Source organism: Trichoderma evansii (assembly GCF_050947405.1).
Source record: "Trichoderma evansii strain SZMC 28006 chromosome Unknown GGI43scaffold_22, whole genome shotgun sequence".
NCBI lineage: Eukaryota > Fungi > Ascomycota > Sordariomycetes > Hypocreales > Hypocreaceae > Trichoderma > Trichoderma evansii.
In genome coordinates, this window is record NW_028145184.1 from 508,817 (window position 1) to 534,805 (window position 25,989).

Here is a 25,989-nt window from a genome sequence, read left to right on the forward strand (position 1 = left end):
GCCTGACAAAGAGCTAGCCAACACATATATTTTTCCATGGTCTTTGTTTCAAATCCTCCGTTACGGATGTTTCAATCCTTCACATGATACTACTTGGATGTCATGAATATATGTCGCCAGCCGGAGATCCTCTTGCTTCCCTCATGTAGAATCCTAGGAGTCCTCCCTTGCATATTTAATTTGGACAGCACTCCAAGCCACACTCCTTGAAGGTGGCAGTCTTCAACGCCCTGATTTGTCGAATGCTGAGCTAGTGAAGCGAAAAAAAGGGACGTATACGATGGCCACCATGCATTCCACACCCACAAGCGCGTCATACCGAGCTTGAGTTTGGAAACAGTCAAGATATAGCAGCAGCCTCGATACGCGAATTGACATGATGCAGCTTGATATTTAGGCATATTCCAGTCATTTAAGAATCTTTCAGTCGTTGTATCTGTATATTCTTCACAAGGTCATGCTGAAGATTATTTTACCGCGCTGGAAGGGATACTTTGAATAAGACCTCTATACACAAGGGTCAACACAATGTGAAACATCAGGCAACGTTGACCACACGGGCGGTCACAATATCCACAATCGTGTCTTTCTTGGAAGACGTTGATTGCTCTTATTTATGCGGCTTGCCCTATTCTGGAGGAGAATGCCATCCCTTTGGCAAATATGAGTTATGATCCAGCAACGCTACCCTTCCCGTGGGATGGCGTATATTGACTGTGATATAACTCATGTTTCAAGGGCCTTTCGTAGAATAATTCTCAACTTCTTAGCAGTCGTAACTGTAACTAGCTGTAAGCTATTCAAAGGTCCTCGATGTATATTTCCTTAGCTTGAGCCAAGAGTACAATAAACGACGACTATTTACACACAATACGAAATCATGGCCACCCAAGGTCTTGAGATGCGACACAAGATGGAAAGAGAACTTCTGAAAGACGAAGCTCTCAAGCAGGCAAAGGTTTTGAATCTGGCCTCTCCATATGATGAGCCGCAGTGGACCGTGGCTATTTCTCTGGCTAAGCCAGTGGACGGCCACGAGCAGGCGGATGCATCTGCTATAATCAAGAGATCGCGCAAAGCGCTTCGAAAGATGAAAGATTTTGACGCGATTGGAACCTTTTCTATCCCTAAAAAATGGACTGTACTCGACGAGCTTCCTACCACTTCTACTGGCCAAGTGGATGAGAGAGCCCTCTATCGGCTCTTGAACACATGGGAATCGACGGAATCTAACCTTTCGCCAAAAGAGAAGAGAGCTCGCGTAGCCGCAGAAGCACCGCGCGCTGATACTCACCAAAATCCCGCAACTGATATCCTTGCCCAAGAAACAGAGCTTGTTCTCCGAGAACTCTGGAGCCGACTTCTCAATATTGAGCCTCAGGATATTAGCATGAACGACAGTTTTTTGAGCCTTGGAGGAGATTCGATTATTGCCATTGAGCTTGTTGCGTTGGCTGAGAAGTATGGAATTGGACTTACAGCTGCTACAATAGTTAGCAATCCAGTCCTTACGAAGATGGCCGCCATTGCGGCCTTGGATGAGATCAACCATGTGGCATACGACGTTGAGCCTTTGGGCCTATTGCCACAGACAGAAGTTGATACAATACTAAACGAAATTCGAGCCAAGTGCGAGTTGGCCGATGATTATATCATTCGTGATGCATTCCCCTGCACGGCGCTCCAGGCCGGTATCATGGCCCTGGCAGAGAAGCAGCCGGGATCGTACATGACGAGGCAGATATATGAATTGCCAAACCATGTTGATATTCCACGATTTAAAACGGCATGGGAAAAGACGGTAGAACGCTGCGATAACCTGCGCACTAGAGTTCTGCCAGTGAATGGCCAGACGATCCAGGCGGTCATCGAGGGTGATACAGTCTGGGAGGAAACAACTGGCGAAACAATGGATTCTTACGCATCCAAGGCTAAAAAAATCACAATGACATATGGGTCGCGCCTATGTCGATACGCCTTGGTTCATAATGCAGATGGGAAATTCTATTTTGTCTGGATCATCCATCACGCGATTTTTGATGGATTGAGTGCTCGCCTCACACTTGATATTTTGTATCAGCTGTACCATGGTCAAGAAGCGGGTGCTTTGCGACCATATTCGGGCTTTATCAAGTATACCCAATCTCTTGACCAAGATGCTGCCAGCAATTTTTGGAAGAAACAGCTGCAGGACGCTCGTCGAGCCAATTTCCCTCCAGCTCTAAATTCGAAACTTAACATTGCTGGTCGTGTCGTGACAAAGGAGATTCCGTTTCCACATACGGCTGAAATGTCCATTACCAAAGCAACGGTATTGCGAGCTGCCTGGGCCATTGTTTTGGCTCGGTACTGCGATACCGATGATGTTTGCTTTGGTACTACTGTTTCTGGAAGACAAGCCCCTGTCCCGGGAATCAATCAAATGGCTGGACTTATTATTGCTACGGCGCCCATTCGCGTCCGCCTGTTGCGCGACGAATCTGTTGGCAAATTCTTGCAAGACATTCAGGCGCAGGCTTCTGAAATGGTTGAATTCGAGCAATACGGGTTGCAGAATATTGCGAGGCTCAGTGAAGATGCAAGAGACGCTTGCGACTTTTCGAGTCTGCTTGTCATTCAGCCTTCTAGATCCTTATCGTCTACAGCTGATTCCAAGACTGAAAACGCGATACTGCTGCGCGGCAGTTCTGCGGAAAAGGAGTTGTCTGACGCCTCCATGCAGAACTATTTCAACTACCCTCTTGTCTTGGAAACCTTTTTAGAGGATAGCCATGTCGACTTGCGAATTACATATGATTCCAATTCGATCAATAAGGGTACAGTCGAAGCTCTATTCCACCACTTTGACCAAGTGGTGCAGCAGCTTCTTCGACCACTGAATGGGCCGCTCTCTACAACTGCTCTGGCTGGGGAATGGGACTTGGAACTTGCAAAGAAATTTAATAGTGAAGAGCCTGAGATTGTGGATCTCTGCTTCCACCAAATGGTTGAGAATCAAGCGTTAAGGCGACCAAGTAGTGTTGCAATATGTGCATGGGATGGCACTTTCACGTATCGCGAGCTTAGCAGGGTGTCAAATAGGCTGGCTCACCATCTGGTGAACGAGTACCATGTCCAGAAAGAGGACTTAGTTCACGTGTGTTTCGAAAAATCGGCCTGGTACCTCATTGCAGTACTCGCAATCAACAAAGCTGGAGCAGCGTGGGTTCCTCTCGACCCTTCTCATCCTGAGCAGCGGCTGAGGCAAATAGTTTCGCAGACAAAGGCGAAACTGGCACTGGCTTCACCAGCTTGCTCGGAGTTATGCAACAATCTCGTAAGTTCAGTTCTTCAGGTGTGTCCGGATTTGGACAACAGATTAGACGAGTGTAGCATGCGTGGTCCGAATGTGGATGTGTCGCCACGAAACGCTGTCTACGTACTGTTTACCTCTGGAAGCACTGGTACACCGAAAGGCTTTGTAATGGAACATGGGTCCCTGTGTACGAGTCAAAAGGCTATTGGAAAAAGGCTCGGCATAACACCCAGTATCAGAATGTTGCAATTTGCTTCATACGTTTTTGATCTCTCAGTTTTTGAGATTGTTCAGCCGTTGATCACAGGAGCTTGTTGTTGCGTGCCCTCAGGCGACTCTCGCCTGGACGGTATAACTCGATTTATCAACGATATGAAGATTAATTGGGCCTCTTTTACGCCGTCATTTGCGAGAACAATTGATCCATCTGAACTTCCAAACTTGGGAGCGCTACTGATAACTGGAGAGCTCTTTGAGCGCGACGTTTTCCAAACGTGGGCCGGTAGACGGGAAACAAGACTGATCACTGGCTGGGGCCCTGCAGAAACCTGTGTTTACAGTAGCTTGCAGGAGTTCAGGTCGGCAGATGAGTCTAATCTCAATATCGGACGCCCAGTTGGAGGATTTTGCTGGATTGTTGACCCCTCGAATCCTCAGCAGTTGGCGCCTGTTGGAGTTGTCGGCGAAATTGTCATTCAAGGTCCTACCATCTCGCGAGAGTATCTAAATGATCCGAAAAAGACAAGCGAGACAATCGTTACCAAGCTACCGGATTGGGCACCCCATCGTGAATCCAAATATTGGAATCGATTCTATAAGTCAGGCGATCTGGCTCGTTATAATCCCGATGGCACTATGGAATTTGTCAGTCGTAAGGATACACAAGTAAAGATCAAAGGTTTTCGTGTTGAATTAGGAGAAATCGAGCATCACATTCGAGCGACTTTGAATGGTGTTTCACTGGTTGTCGTTGATATCCTCAAGAAAGACGCTAGCTCTCAATTGGTGGCTTACTTCTCTTTTTCGAAGGAGAGGCGAACTGCCAGTGAGCTGGAAAAAGGGAGCGATGACATGTTCTTGCAGCTCACAGAGGAACTAAAGGAGCAAGTTGTGGTAATGGTAGGCGAGCTTAATGCTATATTGCCACCGTATATGGTTCCCACCCTGTTTATTCCATGTCGTTATATGCCGGCGAACACATCATTGAAGCTGGATAGAAAGCTACTGCGCAAATTCACTCAAAGGTTGAATCAGAACGAACTGATTCAATACACACTCGGTGCAAGAGACAAGCGAAAGCCGGAGACTGAAATGGAAATTCGCATGCAGAAGCTCTGGTCAGAGGGGCTGAAAATCGCAGCAGACATGATTGGACGTGATGACAGCTTTCTTCAGATTGGTGGTGACTCGCTGACAGCCATCCATTTGGTTGCTGCTGCTCGTAAGGCTGGCCTGTCTCTGACTGTGAAAGATATTTTCGAAGACCCACGACTGAGAGTAGTCGCTTCGAAAACAGTCATAACCAATGCCTACCGTGAGAAACCGGCTGACATACTGCCTTTCAGTCTATTGGGAGACTCTCCTAGTAGCGCAGATATTACAAACACTCTGCGATCGAAGTATGATTTACCGAAAAAAGCTATTGTTGAAGATGCATTTCCATGCACTTCGCTTCAACAGGGTCTTCTAGCACTCTCAATCACGCAATCTGGGTCTTATATCGCCAGACAGGTATACCGGCTGCCTGGCGATATTGATATTGCTAAATTTCGGGCGGCTTGGGAGAAAACTCTTTTACTGTGCTCTAATCTGCGAACAAGAATCGTGCCTATTGGCGATGCTACCATTCAAGCTGTTATCAAAGGAGATGACGAATGGGATTCAACTGAAGGATTGACCGTTGAAACATATATTCAACGTCCTCAAATGTTAGCGATGGGCCACGGTACACGATTATGTCGATATGCTCTTATCCAAGAAGCTGACGGTGGCCGCTATTTCGTCTTCAGTGCTCATCATTGTGTCTTCGATGGCTGGAGTTTGCCTCTTATCTTTGGTACTCTGGGTGCACTATATCGTGAGGCAACTCTGCCGACGATCAGACCTTATGCTGACTTTGTCAATTATACAATGGGATTGGATCGAGACGCCGCGGTGAATTATTGGGCTGCTCAGCTCCAAGGCGCACAGCAAGCTTCATTCCCCCCTGCCGTGGAACTTACGCGGCAGTCAGATATCAAATCTACCCGAGTGTTAACTCACACCGTTAGGTTCCCATCACTAGCGAATCGTTCGATCACAAGAGCATCCATATTACGGGCCGCCTGGGCAATCGTACTTGGCCGGTATTGCGACACTGATGATATCTGTTTTGGCACAGTATCCTCTGGACGCAATGCTGACGTCCAAGATTTAGAATCCATCCCAGGTTTGGTAGTGGCCACTGTCCCTGTTCGGTTGCGGATTGATCGTAAGATGGCGATCAGCCAATTTCTTCAGATGGTTCAAAGCCATACGAATGACATGATTCCGTACGAACAGTTTGGTTTGCAAGAAATATTGAAGTTGAGCGAGGAGGCTAAACAAGCCTGCAACTTCACCAGTCTTTTGACGTTGCAACCGATACAAGGAGACGCTGCTGGTGGATCCCTTCTGACTCCTGTCACCTCTGGGAGTGAGATATTCACAAAGACTTTACAAAATTATTTTAGCTACCCACTAATTGTGCAATGTCAGCTACATGATGAAGGTGCGACACTGGAGCTGATTTACGATGCAAACATCTTGCAAGAATGGAGAATTAAAGCACTATCTCTTCACCTTGATAATGTAATCCAGCAACTATGTGAGCAAAATGATAGGCCACTAAGTGCCATCTCCGTTGCTGGCTCTTGGGATGCGAAACAGGCTGCAGAGTGGAATCCTCCTATTGAGCGGGTAGACCGCTGTGTTCACGACTTGATCTCTGTTCAAGCCAAGAAGACACCAGATCACGAGGCCCTTTTCTCCTCAGAGGATTCTTTGACATATGTTGAGCTCGACAGCCTATCAGATGCACTGGCGGCACATCTCTTATCATTTGGAGTGGGCCCAGAAGTTGTCGTTCCCTTTTGCATGCAAAAATCCGTCTGGGCGATTGTCGCCATGCTGGCAATTATGAAAGCCGGCGGAGTTTATCTGCCCCTTGATCCTTCGCATCCAGTAAACCGAAGGAAAATGATTGTTGCAGATGTAGGTGCTAGCATCGTAATAGTATCTCCATCGACATCCGCGACCTGCGACACTTTAACGGAGAATGTCTTCGTTTTATCGCGTTCAACAATAACCAAGCTCTCTAAATCATTAAAGAATACTTTTAATCCAACAAAGAGATCCTCGCCTGGTAACGCCGCTTATGTCCTGTTTACATCCGGCTCAACGGGCAAGCCCAAAGGTACTGTCATTGAGCATGTTGCTGTTTGCACCAGTATCCAAGGATTTGGAAAAGCGGCGGAACTTAGCAATGCCTCTAGATCTCTACAATTCTCAGCCTTCACATTTGACATAAGTGTGGCCGAAATTCTGGGCACTCTTGTCTTTGGCGGCACCGTTTGTATTCCCTCAGAGAAAGAGCGCTTGCAAGGGATTCCGGACTTCGTTAAACGGGCGAAAGTCAACATCGCTTTTCTCACGCCCTCATTTCTCCGGACCATGTCTCCGAGCGATGTTCCTGATCTTAAAGCAATGATGCTGGTTGGTGAGGCTGCTGCTCGTGATACCTTGGATGCATGGTGCGAGCATGTGCGTCTGGTGAACTTGTACGGACCTACAGAAATTACTGTCTGCTGTACAGCTCATGAATATATCTTGAGTGACAGTCCGACGATGATTGGAAGGCCATACAATAGCGCTTGCTGGGTCATTGAGCCAGGCAATCACCACAAACTTGCGCCAATTGGCTGTGTGGGTGAGCTTGTCATCCAAGGTCATACTGTTGGCCGCGGATATATGAATGAGCCAGAGAAAACAAGTCAAGTCTTTCTGTCAGAGATGGGATGTGCTCCATCTGAGCCATCCCGATTTTACTTGACTGGCGATTTGGTCAGATACTTGGCTGGTGGCGCAATGGAGTACTTTGGGCGTAAGGACAAGCAAGTTAAGCTTCGCGGTCATCGTATCGAGCTTGGTGAGATCGAAGCCACTATCAAGCGACTGATGCCGGAAGTTGCTTATGCTGCCGCCGAAGTCCTTCGAAGGGGCATTGGAGATTCTCTGATTGCATTTATATCCTATAAGAATAACGATATTTACCCACCAGAGAATACCATTATTTCATTAGAGCAATCAATGCGCGAACAGCTCACAGATCTCATTGGCAAGCTGAGACAAGAGCTGCCAGGCTATATGGTTCCTAGCTTGATTATTCCTCTCCGTGAGATGCCGTTTAATGCGGCATTGAAACTAGACCGAGGAAAACTCCTGGGATTGATTAAAGATTGGACAACAGAGCAACTTACGGTTTATTCTTTGTCAGAGAGAGAGTTCGTCGCCCCAACGACCGAGATGGAAGTCAAGCTGCAACGCCTGTGGGCTCAGGTATTGAAGATTGACGCAGAAACAATAGGTAAAAACGACCCTTTCTTCCAGATTGGCGGAGACTCACTATCAGCGATTCGACTTTCTTCTTTGGCGAACCAGCATGGCATTAAGTTGCCTGTAGATGCCATTTTTGCCGACTCAAAATTGTCGTCTATGGCCTCTATAGCGGCAGCTGCTGGAAATGTTGAAAGAGAACTTGAGCTGGCGCCATTCAGCTTGCTTCCCTTTGAAAAGACCGACGCAATTACAAAATCTATTAGACAGCAATGCAAGCTGTCGGATGGTCAAGCTATTCGCGATATTTACCCGTGTAGTGCACTTCAGGAAGGTCTAATGGCTCTCACCGTGACCAAACCTGGCTCTTACATAGCTAAGAATGCTTACAAGATTCCTGCTCACCTCAATGTAGCAACATTCAAGGCAGCATGGGAAAAAACAGTTAGTTTATGCGACAACCTACGGACAAGAATTCTGATAATCGAAGATGTTTGCGTTCAAGTCGTGCTGGATCATGACGTCTCTTGGGAAGAAGCCTCCGCTACTGATGCTGAATCCTATGCGTCACGCTCACAGAACGTAAGGATGGATTATGGGTCGCAGCTTTCACATTACAGTATTTTAGAAACGGAAAACGGTGAAAAGTATTTCTTCTGGACGATTCACCATGCAATTTTTGATGGATGGACCCTCGGTATCATCATCAATACACTGACTGCGCTACTGAGAAACGAAGCGCCTCCGACTCTGATTTCTATGCGGAAGTTTGTGAAATATTTTATGGATATGGATGTCAAGGCTGCTAACAAGTACTGGCTTAATCAGCTACGAGACGCGAAGCCAGCTTCGTTCCCCCCTCGGGCATCAAGACGCCAAGCTACCATTGAGGAGAAGAGGACTTGTGTTTTGACCAGCACAATGAAGTTTGCCCCTTCGCGCAGCACCATCACAAAAGCTACAGTCATGAGAGCTGCCTGGGCTATAATTCTTGCAAAATACTGTGATAATGACGACGTTTGCTTTGGAACAACGGTATCGGGAAGGACTGCCTCTATCCCTGGGCTTGAATCTATGCCCGGAGTGACGATCGCAACTGTGCCTGTTCGAATTCGCTTGGGCTCTGATGTAACATTAAGCAATTTCCTTGGGAAAATTCAAATCCAGGGATCCGAAATGGTGGCATATGAGCAATTTGGTCTCCAAAACATTACCAAGTTAAGCCCGCAGATCAAAGAAGCGTGCGACTTTTCGAGCTTGATGGTTGTGCAGCCTTCTGGAGGCGATGATGCTGATTCGATCCTTGAGCCTTTGAACTCTAGCGAGAAATTTGCGGAGGAGACGTTGCAGAACTATTTCACCTACCCCTTGATTCTTCACTGCTTCATTGGCGAGGAATCGGTGAAACTTGTCTTCATTTACGATGCTACTCTTCTGGCAGAATCTCAGATAAAAGCCCTGTCGTTCCAATTTGACAATGTTATTCAGCAACTGGTTACACCTGATGGCCGAAAACTTACGGACGTTAATGTTGCTGGAGATTCAGATTTCGAATACGCCCTTGCCGTTAACGGCCAGCCTCCAGACGTTGTAGAGGAATGTATTCATACTCTTATTGACCGAACTGCGGCTAAGTATCCGAATCTGCCTGCTGTATTGGCTTGGGATGCTGAGTTTACTTACAAAGAGCTCATTGCTTCCGCCGATAGATTGGCAAACCATCTAGTCAACTCTCTTAACGTTCAAATCGGAGACATGATACACGTTTGCTTCGATAAGTCGGCCTGGTTTGTGGTGGCTACGCTTGCTATCAGCAAGACTGGAGCAGCATGGTCGCCTCTTGATCCTGCTCACCCACTTCAACGTCACAGACAGGTTGTCGCACAAACCGGATCCTCACTTGCCTTGGCATCACCAGCGAACGTATCGAGATGCGCTAGATTGGTTGACAACGTACTCGAAGTATCAGGAAAATTGGATACTCAGCTGATAAAGGAAGGCCGACATGAGAGTAAACTCGATGTTAAGGTGACACCTCAACACATTGCTTATATCCTCTTCACCTCGGGCAGTACTGGTACTCCTAAAGGTGTCATAATCGAACATTTGGCTCTCTCTAGCGCTCAAATGACGGCCAGTAAAAAGGTTGGTTATGGTCCAGGAGTAAGAATGCTGCAATTCGCTTCATATGTGTTTGACGCCTCGGTAGGAGAGATTATCTCGCCTCTCCTTACGGGTGGTTGTGTATGTATTCCGTCGTGGGATAGTCAGATGAATTGTCTGACTCAGTATATCTGTGATGCGCAAGTGAACTGGGCTATGTTGACGCCTTCATTCGCTCGCACAATACAGCCTGATAGCGTGCCATGCCTCCAGATGCTAATGCTAGTCGGAGAAGCTGTGGGACGTGACGTGTTCGAATTGTGGTATGGAAAGGTTCGTCTCTTAAATGGCTGGGGCCCTACGGAGACTTGCGTCTTTGGAGCTATCCACGAATGGAAATCTAGAGAAGAATCGCAATTGACAATTGGGCGACCGGTTGGCGGATTTTGCTGGATAGTCGATGCAAATGATCCCAATAAGCTGGCTCCTATCGGAACCTTGGGTGAAGTTATCATTCAAGGCCCTAATTTACTCCGCGAATACTTGACAGACGAGAAAAAGACTGCTTTATCAACCATGCAAGCTCCGGAATGGGCACCGTACCAGGATTCGCCGTACTGGAGACGATGCTACAAAACTGGAGACCTTGCTATTTACAACCCAGACGGCACAATCCAATACCACAACCGTAAAGATATGCAAGTTAAAATTCGTGGGCTTCGTATCGAGCTAGGAGATATTGAACATCACATTCACACCAAACTCGATGGAGTTTGTCAAGTTGCTGTGGATGTCCTGAAAGCAGATGTTTCCACCAGCTTGGTTGCATTTGTTTGCTTCAATAATGATACTATTGCAGCCGGCATGCCTGTTCCTGATGACCTCATCCAACCTCTCACAGATAACTTGAAAGTTTTGCTTCACACTCTTCGCGAGCGTCTTAGCTCTGTGTTGCCGACGTACATGGTGCCAGCACTTTTCATACCTTGCAGTGCAGTGCCACTCGCTAGCTCTGGAAAATTGGATCGAAAGATGATACTTGGATTGACCAAGCAGCTTGATCGACAAGAGTTGAATCAGTATGCACTGGAGGATGGGGAAAGGGTCAAAGAATTGCCACAGACTGACATGGAACGCCGCCTTCAGAAGATGTGGAGCGAAATTCTTCACATTTCTCCAGAAGAGATTTGCCGTGACACAAATTTCCTGGGAATCGGTGGCGATTCTGTCGCTGCTATTCGGCTTGTGTCTCATGCTCGAAACCAAGGCATTTCCCTAACTGTTAGTGACATTTTTGATGATCCGAGATTGCTCTCTGTGGCCTCTAAAGCTTATTCAATGGAAGAAGAAATAGAGGAAATCATCATTCCACCGTTTAGCCTACTGGAACGAGAACACTTGAGCCTCGTTTTAAACAGCTCCACCAAAAATATGCTTAAGATTACTAGCGACAAGCAAATTGAGGACGCCTATCCCTGTTCGAGAATGCAAGAAGGTCTAATGGCCCTAGCTATTAAGCAGCCGGGTTCGTATATCGCCAAATTCATTTATCGTCTTTCCGACAGTACGGACATTTCAAGGATAAAAGATGCTTGGGAGCGTACTGTTAAGGCTGTCGGTAGTCTGAGAACCCGCATTGTTCAGTTAGGTGGCTTGTCTTTCCAAATTGTCATCAATGAACATATCCCATGGGACAATACCAGCGGAAAATCCTTGGAAGAATATTTATCTGACCTCAAAAGCGTGCAAATGAAATATGGCTCTCGTCTAAGCCAATTTGCTGTCCTTACAGAAAAGGCTTCACAAAAATCCTACTTCATCCTGACAATGCATCATGCCATTTTTGATGGCTGGTCTGTGAGGAATATTCTAAATATGCTACAAAACTTTTACCATGGTAACAACGATATTATATCTCAGCCTTACACTAGATTCATTCAGTATACCTTGGAGCTAAATTATGAAGCGGCTGTTGAGTACTGGGAGTCGCAGTTACAAGGAGGCAAACGTGCCTCATTCCCACCTACAAAACCAATTTCAAACTCTGACCTAGCGACTGCTAGTAACACGCGTATACTCAATCGGATAATCGAAGTTCCTAATATTGCCAGTTCTGGTATCACGATGGCAACGGTTTTGAGGGCAACTTGGACCCTTGTTCTGGCTCGGTACTGCGAAACGGATGATGTATGCTTTGGCGCAACCATCTCAGGAAGGCAAGCTGCTGTACATGGCCTTGTGGAAATGATAGGCCCAATCATTGCAACTGTACCAGTACGACTTCATACCGACTCTAAACAATCTATTTCGACATTTTTGCGCTACGTTCAAGACCATGCTACCGACATGGTTCCATATGAACAATTTGGTACTCAAAATATCGCAAAGATTAGCAACGACGCCAAGGATGCTTGTAACTTTTCAAGTCTTTTAGTCGTCCAGCCCATGCAGTCGCTACTTGGAGATGGTAATGAGAGCATCATGGTAGCTTCTGAAGAAGGTAAACACGCAGAAACCTTTGAGAACTATTTCAGCTATCCTTTGGTCATCCAGGGCCATTTATACGAGAACCAAATTGAACTTGTACTTATATACAACTCCCAAGTATTGATGGAACAGCGGCTCATCGCATTGTCGCATCATTTTGAACATGTTGCTAAGCAGCTCGCTTCTCATACAGATATGACTATTGGAGATATATCTGTAGCCTCCGATTGGGATGTTCAGCGGGCAGCTAAGCTAAATCCTGAGATGCCTGATATTTTTGACTTATGTGTCCACACTCTTATTGAAAAGCAAGGTGTTGTTCGCCCCAGCGCTCTTGCAGTCGATGCGTGGGATGGTCGCTTTACTTATGCTGAATACAACCAGTCTGCAAATCGATTGGCACATTACATTGTCAATGAATATGGTGTCAAGACGGGTGACTTTGTTCACGTCTGCTTTGAAAAGACAGCTTGGTATATGATCTCAATTCTGGCAATCAACAAAGCTGGAGCTACTTGGGTACCTCTTGATCCATCTCATCCTCCCCAGCGGCTTGCCCAAATTGTCTCACAGACCAAAGCAACGATTGCATTAACCTCAACAAGTAACATGTCGATATGTGAAGACCTCCTACCTACCACTATTGAAGTTAACGCATCTCTCGACAAGACGTTGGCTAAGAGTTTTAAAGGTCTGGACAAAGTTGGGCCCAAAACAAACGTATCGCCCCGTGATGCTGTGTATATGCTGTTTACATCAGGCAGTACGGGAACACCAAAAGGATTTGTGATGCAGCATGGTGCTGTCGCTACCAGCCAAACTGCCGTTGCAAATAGACTGGGCATGACGGCAGAAGTCAAGATATTGCAGTTCGCATCCTACGTTTTTGATCTATCTATCGGCGAAATGATTGCGCCTCTGATTACAGGTGCCTGCGTTTGCATACCTTCTGAACAAGCAAGAATGAACGGGCTGCCTGAATATATTCGCGATACGGGAATAAATTGGGCCTTCTTCACACCATCATTCATTCGCACTATTAAACCAGCCGATGTACCTGGCCTGGAACTCGTCTTACTGGCAGGTGAAGCTGTTCCGCGAGATGTACTCAACACCTGGTTCGGCAAAGTTCGTTTAGTCAACGGCTGGGGGCCTGCTGAGACATGCGTTTTTAGTACCCTTCACGAATGGACTTTTATCCACGAGTCGTCTTTGACTGTTGGTAAACCTGTCGGTGGTCTATGCTGGATTGTTGATGCTGATGACCCTTCCAAACTCGCTCCAATTGGCGCTACTGGCGAAATTATCATTCAAGGCCCGACATTATTACGAGAATATTTTGCTGACCAAGAACGAACAAAAGCAACAATATTGACGTCTCTCCCTAGTTGGGCTCCTCACCAGAATTTGCTACACTATAGCCGGTTTTACAAGTCCGGAGATCTGGGCTTCTACAATCCGGATGGCACCATTGAGTTTTCAGCTCGTAAAGATACACAAATCAAGATCAGAGGCCTTCGTGTTGAGCTTAGCGAAATCGAACATCATCTCCAGATTGCCCTCCCACAGGCCAAGCAAGTTGCGGTTGACGTGTTCAAAACTGAGCAAGGAACGAATTTGGTCGCCTATTTCTGCTTCAGCAGCGAAACTAGAACCGGCGACAGTGATGCAGATGATGGAATGTTTCTTCCCATTGACGAAGAGTTACAGACATGCTTGACAACCACAGTTGGTGAGCTAAATGTCACACTTCCACGATATATGGTACCAACTCTCTTTATACCATGCAGCTATATGCCAGTTATTACTTCCACTAAACTTGATCGCAAAAAGCTTCGCCAAGCAACGAGTAAGCTATCTCAAGATAATCTTGCCTTGTACTCGCTTGTACGATCTAAAAAGCGTGCTCCGGAAACACCCATGGAATCCCTATTGCAGAAAATCTGGGCCGAAATTCTCAATATTCCCATGGAGTCGATAGGTCGCGACGATAGTTTCTTATCACTTGGTGGCGATTCCATTGCGGCAATTCATTTGGTCAATACTGCTCGGGATGACGGTATTGTTCTTAATGCTAAGGATATTTTCGATGATCCTCGTTTGCTGGCTGTTGCTGCGACTGCAAGAGAAGTGGATGGCGAGGAAGACAGTGCCTCTGAGCTATCACCCTTTGATCAGGTTGATAAGGCCACACAAAATTGGGCGATTGGAAAATCCCTTGCAGCCCAACTTCAATTGTCTGGTAATCAAATTGTTGAGGATGCCTATCCCTGCACAAAATTACAAGAGGGTCTTATGGCTCTTAGCTTGATATTCCCAGGCTCGTATACTGCAAAATATGTCTACAGGCTCTCTGACCAAGTAGATATCGACCGCTTCAGGAAAGCATGGGAAGAAACTATTGATATATGTGGCATACTGAGGACTCGAATCGTTCTTTATGACGCAAATTGTGTTCAAGTAGTAGTCAAGAATGACCAGCTATGGGATGATGCGGGAGGCAACTTGAAAGCTGCTGTAGAAAGGACAACAGCACTTCGAATGACTTATGATTCACAATTAACACAATTCACGATTGCACAAGATGATGATGGAAACAACTATTTCCTGTGGACAGTTCATCATGCAATTCACGACGGTTGGACGATCCCACTACTTTTACAGACATTTTACCAAGCATATCAAGAGCGCCCACCTTTCGTTCCAGTGCCTTATTCTAGATTCATCCGACACTTAGAAGATGTGAATGAATCTGAGACTCGCGCTTACTGGACTAAGCAGCTTGCAAATGCCAAACATTCTGCCTTCCCAGTAACAAGACCAGGTAGCAAGATTTTACGAACTGGAACTACATCCTCAAATCTCAATTTCCCCGCTTTATCCAGCTCAATAATTACGAAGGCAACGATTTTGCGCGCAGCTTGGGCGATTGTTCTAGCGAAATACTGTAGTTCTGATGATGTTTGCTTTGGAGCTACGATATCTGGTCGTCAAGCATCTGTCGATGGATTGCTCAATTTGGCCGGACCAACAGTTGCTACTGTACCTATCCGGGTTCTTATTGATCGCAACCAGCAAGTATTGGACTTCCTCCAACTTGTTCAGCGCCAAGCTACAGAAATGATGCCATACGAACAGTTCGGCTTACAAAATATTTCCAAACTAAGTCCCGAAGCCAAAGTAGCTTGCGAATTTTCTAGTTTATTGCTGATTCAACCAATGCAGCAGTTCACTGAGGACAGCGAGATGTCTGGCATCATGTCCATCGCAGACAGTGGGCTAGACGCACAAGAAACCCTGGTGCAGAACTACTACACCTACCCCCTCGTCATCCAAGGACATATATATCCCGATCATGTGGAATTTGTGACGATATATGACAAAGATGCCATCTCTGAAGCTCAGATAGAAGCTCTAACGCATCAATTTGAAGGCGTTGTAGAGCAGCTAGTCTTGCGACAAAGACAAACGCTTGACGGAATATCGGTCACCAGCTCTCAAGATATACAACATTCACTGCAACTGAATAACAGTAAACCTGATATCATTGATAGCTGTGTTCACACACTTATCTCACAGCAAGCTAGAACATCGCCAAGCGCTCCTGCTATTCACGCCTGGGATGGCCAGATCACATATGCTGAACTGGATCAAGCAACTGACAGATTAGCTTCACATCTTCTTCAGAAGTTCAGCATCGGTGTCGGAGATATTGTTCATGTTTGCTTCGAAAAATCTATATGGTATGTCGTCGCTATTCTTGCGATTAACAAGGCTGGCGCAACATGGGCACCACTTGATCCAGCACATCCTATTCAGCGTTTAGAGGCAGTGGCTAAGCAAACTCGCTCTACATTAACGTTATCGTCTGTTTCACACAATAAACTGTGCAATAAATTGACAAAACGGGTCGTTCAAGTTAGCCCCGAGCTTGACGAAATGCTACAGAAAGCCCCTGTTAGCAACTTACCACGCGTTAATGTCACTCCAAAAGATGCAGCCTACATCTTATTTACATCGGGAAGCACTGGAACCCCCAAGGGCATTGTCATGGAGCATAAAGCTCTTTGTACGAGTCAAACAGATATTAGCAAGCGACTAAAACTTACCAGCGATGTAAGAATGCTTCAATTCTCATCGTTCGTATTTGATGTCTCCGTTGGCGAGATTATGGCGCCTCTCATGCATGGTGCTTGTGTCTGTATTCCTTCTGATGATATGCGATTAAATGGAGCTCTAGATGAGTTTGTTCGTTCCGCAGAAGTGACATGGGCATACTTGACGCCATCATTTACACAAACATTGAAACCAGAAGATTTCACTGGATTGAAACTTTTGCTCCTCGTTGGTGAAGCGTTCCCACAAGAAGTGTTGGATAGATGGTTTGGCAAAGTGCGGTTGATTAATGCCTGGGGCCCGGCTGAAACATGTGTTTTCAGCTCCATTCATGAATGGAAATCTTCAACAGAACTTATTTCGACCATTGGTCGGCCAGTTGGCTCCTATGTTTGGGTGATTGATGTCGATAACCCTCATCGGATATCACCAATAGGCTGTCAAGGCGAAATTGTTGTCCAAGGACCTGCCTTACTCCGCGAATATCTGTCTGATCCTGAGAAAACATCGGCAGCAATACTGTCTGATCTCCCTGAGTGGGCTCCAGATCACACGGCCAAAGACTGGGACCGGTTTTACAAGACTGGAGACTTGGGTTACTTTAGCCAAAATGGAAATCTTCATTACGTGGGTCGGAAAGATTCTCAAGTTAAGATAAGAGGCTTACGTGTTGAACTGGGTGAGATTGAGCATCAAGTTAGGAGTGTTTTAAGTTCTGCACGCCAAGTCTCTGTCGACGTCTTCACCAGTGAATCCGCTACTCACATTGTCGTATATATCTGTTTTACGGACGATACCAAGACACCACACCAGATGCTCAATCAAAATGATGACAGCCTCCTCATGGTTATTACCGATGATTTGCGCAAGATGCTCAGCGATTTAGTAGAGGCTTTGAATCTGGTCCTCCCGCGCCATATGATCCCGACGCTCTTCATCCCTCTCAACTATCTCCCTCTCATATCTTCTGCCAAATTAGATAGGACCAAGCTTCGAAAAATGATTAGTAATTTCTCTCAGCAGCAGTGGAGTCAGTTTGCTCTCGCGGATGGGGCTCCAAAGAGCGAGCCTGAAACATCCATGGAAGCTCGTTTGCAACAACTTTGGGCCACCATTTTAAACATCCCAATTAATACAATTGGCCGAAATGATAGCTTCTTACGTATTGGAGGAGACTCAATCGGGGCTATTCAGCTTGTCTCATTGGCCCGAGAAGCTGGCATCCATCTTCAGATCAATCAAATTTTTGAAAATTCAAAACTTAGCCACCTCGCATCAATAGCGGGCAATGTTGATGCCGCAGAGGACGAATTGGATGACAACATACAGCCTTATGGTCTGCTAAGCTCCGATATGAAGACAAAAATTCTTGATCCCAACCGTCACATCGAATACGGTCTCACAGATCAAGATGTGATTGAAGATGCTTTCCCCTGCACAAAACTTCAAGAAGGCCTTTTGGCGCTCGCGGCAAAGCAACAAGGGTCTTACCTAGCAAAGAATTCGTTCAAGATACCATCTCGTGTCGATATTCAGCGATTCAAATCTGCTTGGGAACAGACTATTGCCAGCTGTAGCAATCTGCGCACAAAAATTATTCTCGTTGATAGCGTTCCAATTCAAGTTCAGCTGCGGGCGAATCCTACATGGGAAACTGCCCATGGCACCCTTGAGTCATATAAAGGGTCTTCCAAGAACATAAAAGTTGGCTATGGCACAGCACTCTGTAATTACTCTTTGATTGAAGATAACGGCCAGCTATATTTTATGCTGAATATGCATCATGCTATTTTTGATGGCTGGAGCATGTCACTAATCTTCCAGACACTCTCCGCGGCTTATGAAGGAACAAATATACCCAAGCTACTACCTTACGCAAAATTTGTGAAGTACGTTAACGGAATAAGCGAAGATGATTCCGTCAACTATTGGAAAATTCAACTGTATGACGCGAAGCGAGCTATGTTTCCTATACAGCAAGTAACGCTAAATATCAAACCAAATACCGCAGTATTACAGCAGAGGATTCACGTTCCACATGCGACGAATTCGGTAATCACTAAGGCAACTATTTTACGAGCTGCTTGGTCCATAATACTCGCACGTTATAGTGATACAGACGATGTCTGCTTCGGCTCTGTTGTTTCTGGTCGTAACGCGTCAGTTTCTGGTCTGGCCGCTATCCCCGGTCTTGTCACTGCTACGGTTCCAGTAAGGGTAAAACTTGACCGGAAGAATTCCATAAGCCAGTTCTTGGAGGATATCCAGTCTCAAGCATCTGAGATGGTGCCATATGAGCAATTTGGACTCCAGAACATTTCCAAGATCGACGAGCACACCAAAGAAGCTTGCAATTTCTTGAGTCTGATGATTGTGCAGCCAGCAAAACAAATGGGTCTGATAGTTGACGAAGATGACACCCCTATTCTGGAGGCAGCTGGGGAGGAAGACGTGGAACATATAATGCAGAGTTTTTTCAACTATCCATTGATAGTCCAGTGTTATCTCTTTGGAGATGAGGTCGAACTGTTGCTCGTTTATGATACCAATGCTCTAGCTCAGAACCAATTATCCGCTCTCCTTAACCACTTTCAGCATGTCGTGGAGCAGCTACTCGCGCTAGATGAGACGCCCTTGGGAGAGATATCTCTATCGAGTTCTTGGGATCTTGAACAAGCCATTGGATACAATAAGCAAAACGTTGAACTCGTTGACACGTGTATCCATGACTTATTCTCTGTCCAGGTGCAATGCAATCCTATGAAAGAAGCACTCTTTTCTTCCGAAATATCTATGACGTACAGCGATCTGGATCGCTATTCCACCTTACTGGCTAATCACCTTCGACTTCTGACAGCAGGCCCAGGAACATTCATTCCTTTTTGTTTTGAAAAGTCCGCATGGGCAGTAGTTACCATGCTTGGAATATTCAAGTCTGGTGCAGCTTTTGTTCCATTGGATCCGTCTTACCCACGCGCTCGCCTAGAGGCTATAGTTCAGGAGACTGAAGCTGAAATAATGATAGTTTCCTCGGAATCTATGTCATCATGCCAAGGCCTTGCCAAAAGTATGGTGGAAATTTCACCGTCGTTTATATCTGCGCTTGAGGCTACTGAGAGTGTAATAACGGAGCGTCTAGCCATCAAGCAATCTACAAGCGATCCTGCTTATATCATCTTCACTTCTGGATCTACTGGAAAGCCTAAGGGTGTGGTTATTCAGCATTTCGCGCTTAGCACAAGTATGAAGGGGTTAGGTCAAACTGTTGGTGCAGATTCATCAACAAGAATATTCCAGTTCGCTGGATATATATTTGACGCTATGCTGTACGAAATTTTTGTTCCATTGATAAATGGTGGTACAGTTTGCATTCCTTCGAACTCTGAGAGACTTCAGGATGTCCCTAGTTTTATTCGGAAAGCGACATGCAATCATATGTTCCTCACGCCATCTTTCGCGAGAACAATCAACCCATCTTCTGTTCCCACTATTAAAACACTAACTGTTGGTGGTGAACTCGTCACTAAGGACATCTTCGAGACATGGTGTGGCGCAGTGCGGCTTTTTAATGTATATGGCCCAACAGAGACCTGTGTCATAGCACTAGCCCATGAAGTACAGTCAAGTCACGTCTCTGGCAAGATTCTAGGGCAAAGCTTTAATAGTGCCGTTTGGATCGTTGATTCTGATGATCGCCGTCGACTTACTCCAATTGGATGTGTTGGTGAACTTGTAATCCAAGGCCATGTGCTGTCCCCTGGCTATTTCAAGGACCCCGAAAGGACAAAAACATCATTCTCAGAAGCTATTGGCTGCCTGCCGCCTTCACGTATAGGCGGACCCCAAAGATTCTATTTTACAGGAGATTTGGTCAAATATACTCCCGATGGGCTCATAGAATATGTCGAGAGAAAAGACTTGCAAGTGAAGCTTCGCGGTCAAAGAATTGAGCTTGGTGAGATTGAGTATCATCTTAAACGATCGCTTCCAAACATCGATCATGTTGCTGTTGATGTTCTTCATCACAAGTCGGGCGCTACCTTGACTGCCTTTATTAGCTTCACGGACGAAAACACTGGAGATGATATCCTCCTACCACTAGATGATTCCGTGCGCTCATCACTAGTATCGGTAGTAACTTATTTGAAGGCTCGTCTGCCAACTTATATGATGCCTAGGCTGACTTTGCCTCTCAAACGTATGCCTTTTGTCGCCTCATTGAAAGTCGATCGCAAGCTACTATTGAATACAGCGGCTAGCTTATCAACTGAGGAAATCGCCAGCTATTCTCCAAGAAGACAAGAAAGGGCCGAGCCAGCAACTGAAATGGAACGCAAGTTGTGCGAACTGTCAGAAATTGTTCTGAAAACTAGCGCTGGAGAGATTGGGCGACACGATAGGTTCTTGGAGATCGGTGGTGACTCTATCACCGCGATCCAACTGGTAAATCTAGCTCAGAAGGCTGGTATCAGCCTGACAGTGGCTGACATATTTGCAAATTCTGAGATATCGGCATTATCTGCCTTAGCCAGTGGGCAGGAGCTAAGCAAAGTCACTGACCTTAAGCGATTTACCCTCTTGCCGGCTGACAAACAGGGTGAATTATTAACAGAAATATCGAATCTTTGCGGCTTAACAGACACCAAGCATATTGAAGACGCTTATCCATGCACCCAGCTGCAGCAAGGCATTATGGCCTTGTCCATCAAACAGCTTGGATCTTATGTGGCGAAGAATACCTATAGGCTTCCAGGTCATGTCGACATAGACCGATTCAAGGCCGCCTGGGAGAAGACTATGACAATTTGCACCAACTTACGGACGAGAATTGCGCTTGTCAATAATACAGCCGTCCAAGTCATTCTACAAGATTGTCATGAATGGGATTCCACAGATGGCGTTGACTTCCCCGCGTATTGTCAAACAATGTCTGAAATGAAGATGGGATATGGATCAAGTCTTGTCCGATACGCCCTGGTGCAGCACGACGGAAGTCATTATTTCTGCCTCGCCATGCATCACAGCATTTTTGATGGCTGGTCCATGAGCTGCATCATGGGCACATTGGATTCTATCTACCGCGGAAATGAGCTTCCGCCTCTAGCACAATATGCCCGCTTCGTTAAGTATACTTTGGACCTCCAACATGATACCACCAGCGCATACTGGCTAGAACAACTTCATGAAGCCAAACGTGCTTCGTTCCCAGCCAGCACCAGCGAGGCCACCGCTGTTAGTGGAATTACGCGCTATGTTAGCAAGAAGATAGACTTCTCCAACCATTCTAGAACTTCGGTCACCAAAGCGTCTGTTATCAGAGCTGCGTGGGCTATTATACTTGGTCGTTATTCTGATGCCGATGATGTATGCTTTGGCGCCAGCGTTTCCGGCCGCAATGCAGCTCTCATTGGCGCTGATTCTATGCCTGGGGTAATGTTAGCGACAGTGCCGGTTCGTGTTCAGCTCAACAAGAATCAGGCAGTATCGGAATATCTGCGCAACATTCAAACACAGAGCACTGATATGGTTGCATATGAGCAATTTGGCCTCCAGAATATCTCTTCGCTTAGCAAGAATGCCAAGGACGCTTGTAACTTTTCTAGCTTGCTCGTCATCCAACCCGCTGGATTTTTCACTGAGGGAAGTAAAAACTCGGATGCAATTTTGGTTGATGAGAGCTCTGATGAAGCAATCGAGGATAGAATTCAAAATTTCATCAATTATCCTCTCGTGGTCCAAGCTCTACTGTTCGATAACAAAGTTGAGATTGTGCTTATGTATAACACAGCTTGTGTATCTAAGTCTCAAGCAGTGGCGCTCTCTGAGCAGTTCAACCATGTCATTCAACAGCTACTTTCTCAGAGCGAACGGCCTCTGAGCGGAATCTCTGTTGCAGGTCCTTGGGATCTTCAGCAGGCAATTGGGTGGAATTCAGCAGATCTTGAACCAACTGATGACTGCCTTCACACCCTTATCTCGAACCAAGCTCGGCGCCGGCCAAATCATGAGGCTGTTTACTCTACAGGAGTATCTATGACCTATGCGAAGCTCGAACTTCTTTCCTCTCAATTGGCCGTTGTCTTGCGTGAAAAGGGTGTCAGGCCAGATGTTTTTGTGCCTATATGTCTTGAAAAATCCGTTTGGGCCATTGTTGCGATGCTCGGTATACTTAAAGCTGGCGGTGCATTTGTTCCGCTGGACCCAAGTCATCCCGTCGCTCGTCGTCAAGCATTGGTTGACGCTATTGGAGCTCAAGTCCTAGTTGCATCCCCATCAATTGCCAAGGAGTGTATGAACATGACTAAAGATATCATTGTACTATCTTCAAATCTAATATCAGATTTGTCCACGATCAAAGACACGACAATCACGAACATGGCTAGACCGACAAATGCGGCTTATATGCTTTTCACATCGGGCTCTACAGGCCTACCCAAAGGTGTTATTGTCGAGCACCAGGGTATCTGCACATCTATAATTAGCGAACATAGCGCATTCAATACAAATGAGAACTCTCGTTGGTTCCAGTTTGCAAATTACGTGTTTGATGCTTGCATTACAGAAATATTCGCCGCTCTGACTGCAGGCGGCACTGTCTGCGTGCCCACTGAGACAGAACGAATGCACCATACCGCAAAGTTTATAACGGATGCCAAGGTAAATATTACTCTGTTGACGCCAACGGTCGTCAAAACATTGGCACCCAACTCAGTCCCTTCACTTGAGACACTGATTCTTGGTGGTGAGGCTGCTTCAAAAGATGTCTTACAGACATGGTATGGACGCTTGGACTTGCGCAACGCGTATGGCCCTGCCGAGGCTTGTATTTCATCATCTACGCACGTTTATACATCTTCGACCGATTCCGTCACTACTATAGGTCGTGGATTTGCTCACCATTGTTGGATTGTGGATTCCGAAAACTACCAAAAACTTGCGCCAGTCGGCTGCGTGGGAGAGCTTTTAGTTCAAGGCCCTGCTTTGGCACGAGGATATTTTGCAGACGAAGAGAAAACGAAACACGCATTCTTAGAAGATGTGAAATGGTTGCCTATGGAGTATACGAAGTTCCGCAGATTCTACAAAACAGGAGACTTGGTGAGGTACATTGAGGACGGAACGCTGGAATATCTCGGGAGAAAGGATACACAAATTAAGATCCGCGGTCAGCGTATAGAGGTTGGAGAGATTGAATACCAGATGAAGAAATTGGAGAAGAAGATTGAACATGTCGCGGTTGACATTATTAACAACGAGTCACTCGGGGCATTTGTTAGCTTTAAGAGTGAAACAAATGGTGACGCGGCGAAAGAGAACATCGAATTCCAGGTCCAGGATAATGATATGGAAGAATTGTTCTCTCAACTTTGGGCAAATATGAGCCATGTTTTGCCCCAACACATGCTGCCATCATACATCATACCAGTTGCGCAAATGCCTCACAACAGTGCCGGCAAGCTTGATCGCAAGCTGCTCCTGCAGGCGGTTGCCCAATTTCCTACCGGTGACCTCGCGCAGTATTTATCTGGCCAACGAACGATTTTCCGCGACTGTGCTAATGATATGGAGATATGGATTCGGTCTCAGTGGGCATACGTGCTGAATCTGCCTGCAGAGTCTATTAGCGTGGACGACAATTTTTATCAGTTGGGTGGCGATTCAATTCGCATCGTCACTCTTGCCAAGTCCATTCTCAGTAGGTACGGCGTGAGTCTGGGTCTTTCCATTCTGAATAGCAAGCATACAACAATCAGTAGCATGGCCAAGTTTATTGAAAGCGGCGGAGGCGTTGCTCCTGAGCATGGATCAGAGATGAGCCTGGTGGATAGGATACAGTCGATGACCAAGAGCATCTCTGCCTCTAAGTTGAAGAATTTGGTCAATCGTCCAATTGTGAAGATGTCCGATAAATCAACAGTCTTCCTTACGGGTGCCACGGGCTTCTTGGGAACAGAACTTCTGCGACAGTTACTGCGCAATATCTATGTGAAATCAGTAATTGTACTTGTTAGGTGCAACTCACCACAACATGGACTGGAACGAATCAGAACAACAGCTCAAACCGCCAAATGGTGGCGCAAGAACGATACAAAGAAGATTGAAGTTTGGGCTGGCGACTTGGGAAAATCACGGTTGGGACTCGACGCCTCCCAGTGGGAGAGGCTGTCAGGAACGTCTAAGACGCATAACAACATCGACGCCATTGTTCACAACGGAGCTGTGGTCAATTGGAATGCGGATTATGATAAACTGAGAGCGGCCAATGTCAACTCAACTGTTGAGCTACTCAATGTCACAGCCGCATCTCCAGCGCATCCTAAATTTGTTTTTGTATCTGGTGGTCTGAAGACAGATCCCGATGACGATCAAACAGCCGTTGCCGCAGGACTTGAACAGCTGAACGGATACGTGCAGACCAAATTTGTCTGCGAAAGTGTTATCCAAAACGCTTTAAAGAGCATCCCTTCCAAGCAAAATAGGCTTTCGATTGTCAAACCCGGCCGTATCATTGGATCTCAGAATAACGGAGTTGCCAACGTCGATGATTTGATATGGCGTGTTGTTTCAGGAGCCGCCGCTATCCACGCCTATCCAGTTGAACCCACGAAAAATTGGATGTACATTGCGGATGTCAGCAGCGTTGCATCAACTGTATTGAATCAAGTCTTGGAAGAAGACCCCGTTCGCCCATTCATCCATGTAACTGGCGGCATGCCGACGCCGGTGTTTTGGGAACTGGTCAACAAGGAACTAAATGTCAAGTGCAAGCCTGTATCGTGGGAAGAGTGGAAAGAGTCTGCGCTAGCCGCTATGAACGAAATAGGAGACAAACATCCTCTTTGGCCGGTTCAACACTTTTTGGGGGCTCTCGGTGCGCCAAGATCAGCAAAAGAGTTGGCTACCGAGTCCTCTGAGCATAAGCAGTGGCATGCGGCTGTTAAGAAGAATGTGCAGTACTTGATGGGTGTTGGATTTATTGCTTCCTCTGTGAGGGAGTTAGGAAACGTAAAGGATGGTGCTATTAAGCGAATGCATTAAGAAAAGGGGAAGGATATTTGTGAGACGATGTCGGGGTCCTATAGCATGTCTATGCTTTTTCTTTTGTTTTCTCTGACTTATTTCTTTATTCGTTATATCAATTGTTGAACGCAGTACTTTTAGGTTCTATTTGCGTATTGAATTACACTTTTCATGAGATTATAACCACATTACACTTACGTGACTTGTGTCATAATATTTAGGCGACCTTGTTGTAAATGTAAGCTTAAGAGTGTCGCCCATACCTCCGTTGGCGAAAGCCGCAAGTCGGACCGCCCGTGATTCGCACACCCCTTTCTTCGCCCACCCGAATCCGGAAAAATACGAATTAAGAAGAGAGAGAGAGAGAAACATAATAGCATCACCATAGTGCCTCT

The 25,989-nt window shown here is 46.1% G+C and overlaps 1 protein-coding gene across 1 annotated transcript; it reads left to right on the forward strand.

The window, feature by feature from the left end:
- Positions 1-673: 673 nt before the first annotated feature.
- Positions 674-25,735, forward strand: GGI43DRAFT_430261 (non-ribosomal peptide synthetase; the record flags this gene model as incomplete). Its single annotated transcript, XM_083209226.1, has 4 exons — positions 674-6,526; positions 6,644-15,637; positions 15,683-25,579; positions 25,727-25,735. Exons 1-4 carry the CDS (start codon positions 881-883, stop codon positions 25,733-25,735), a joined length of 24,546 nt encoding a protein of 8,181 aa, XP_083057327.1. The 5' UTR covers positions 674-880.
- Between the last annotated feature and the right edge of the window lie 254 nt (positions 25,736-25,989).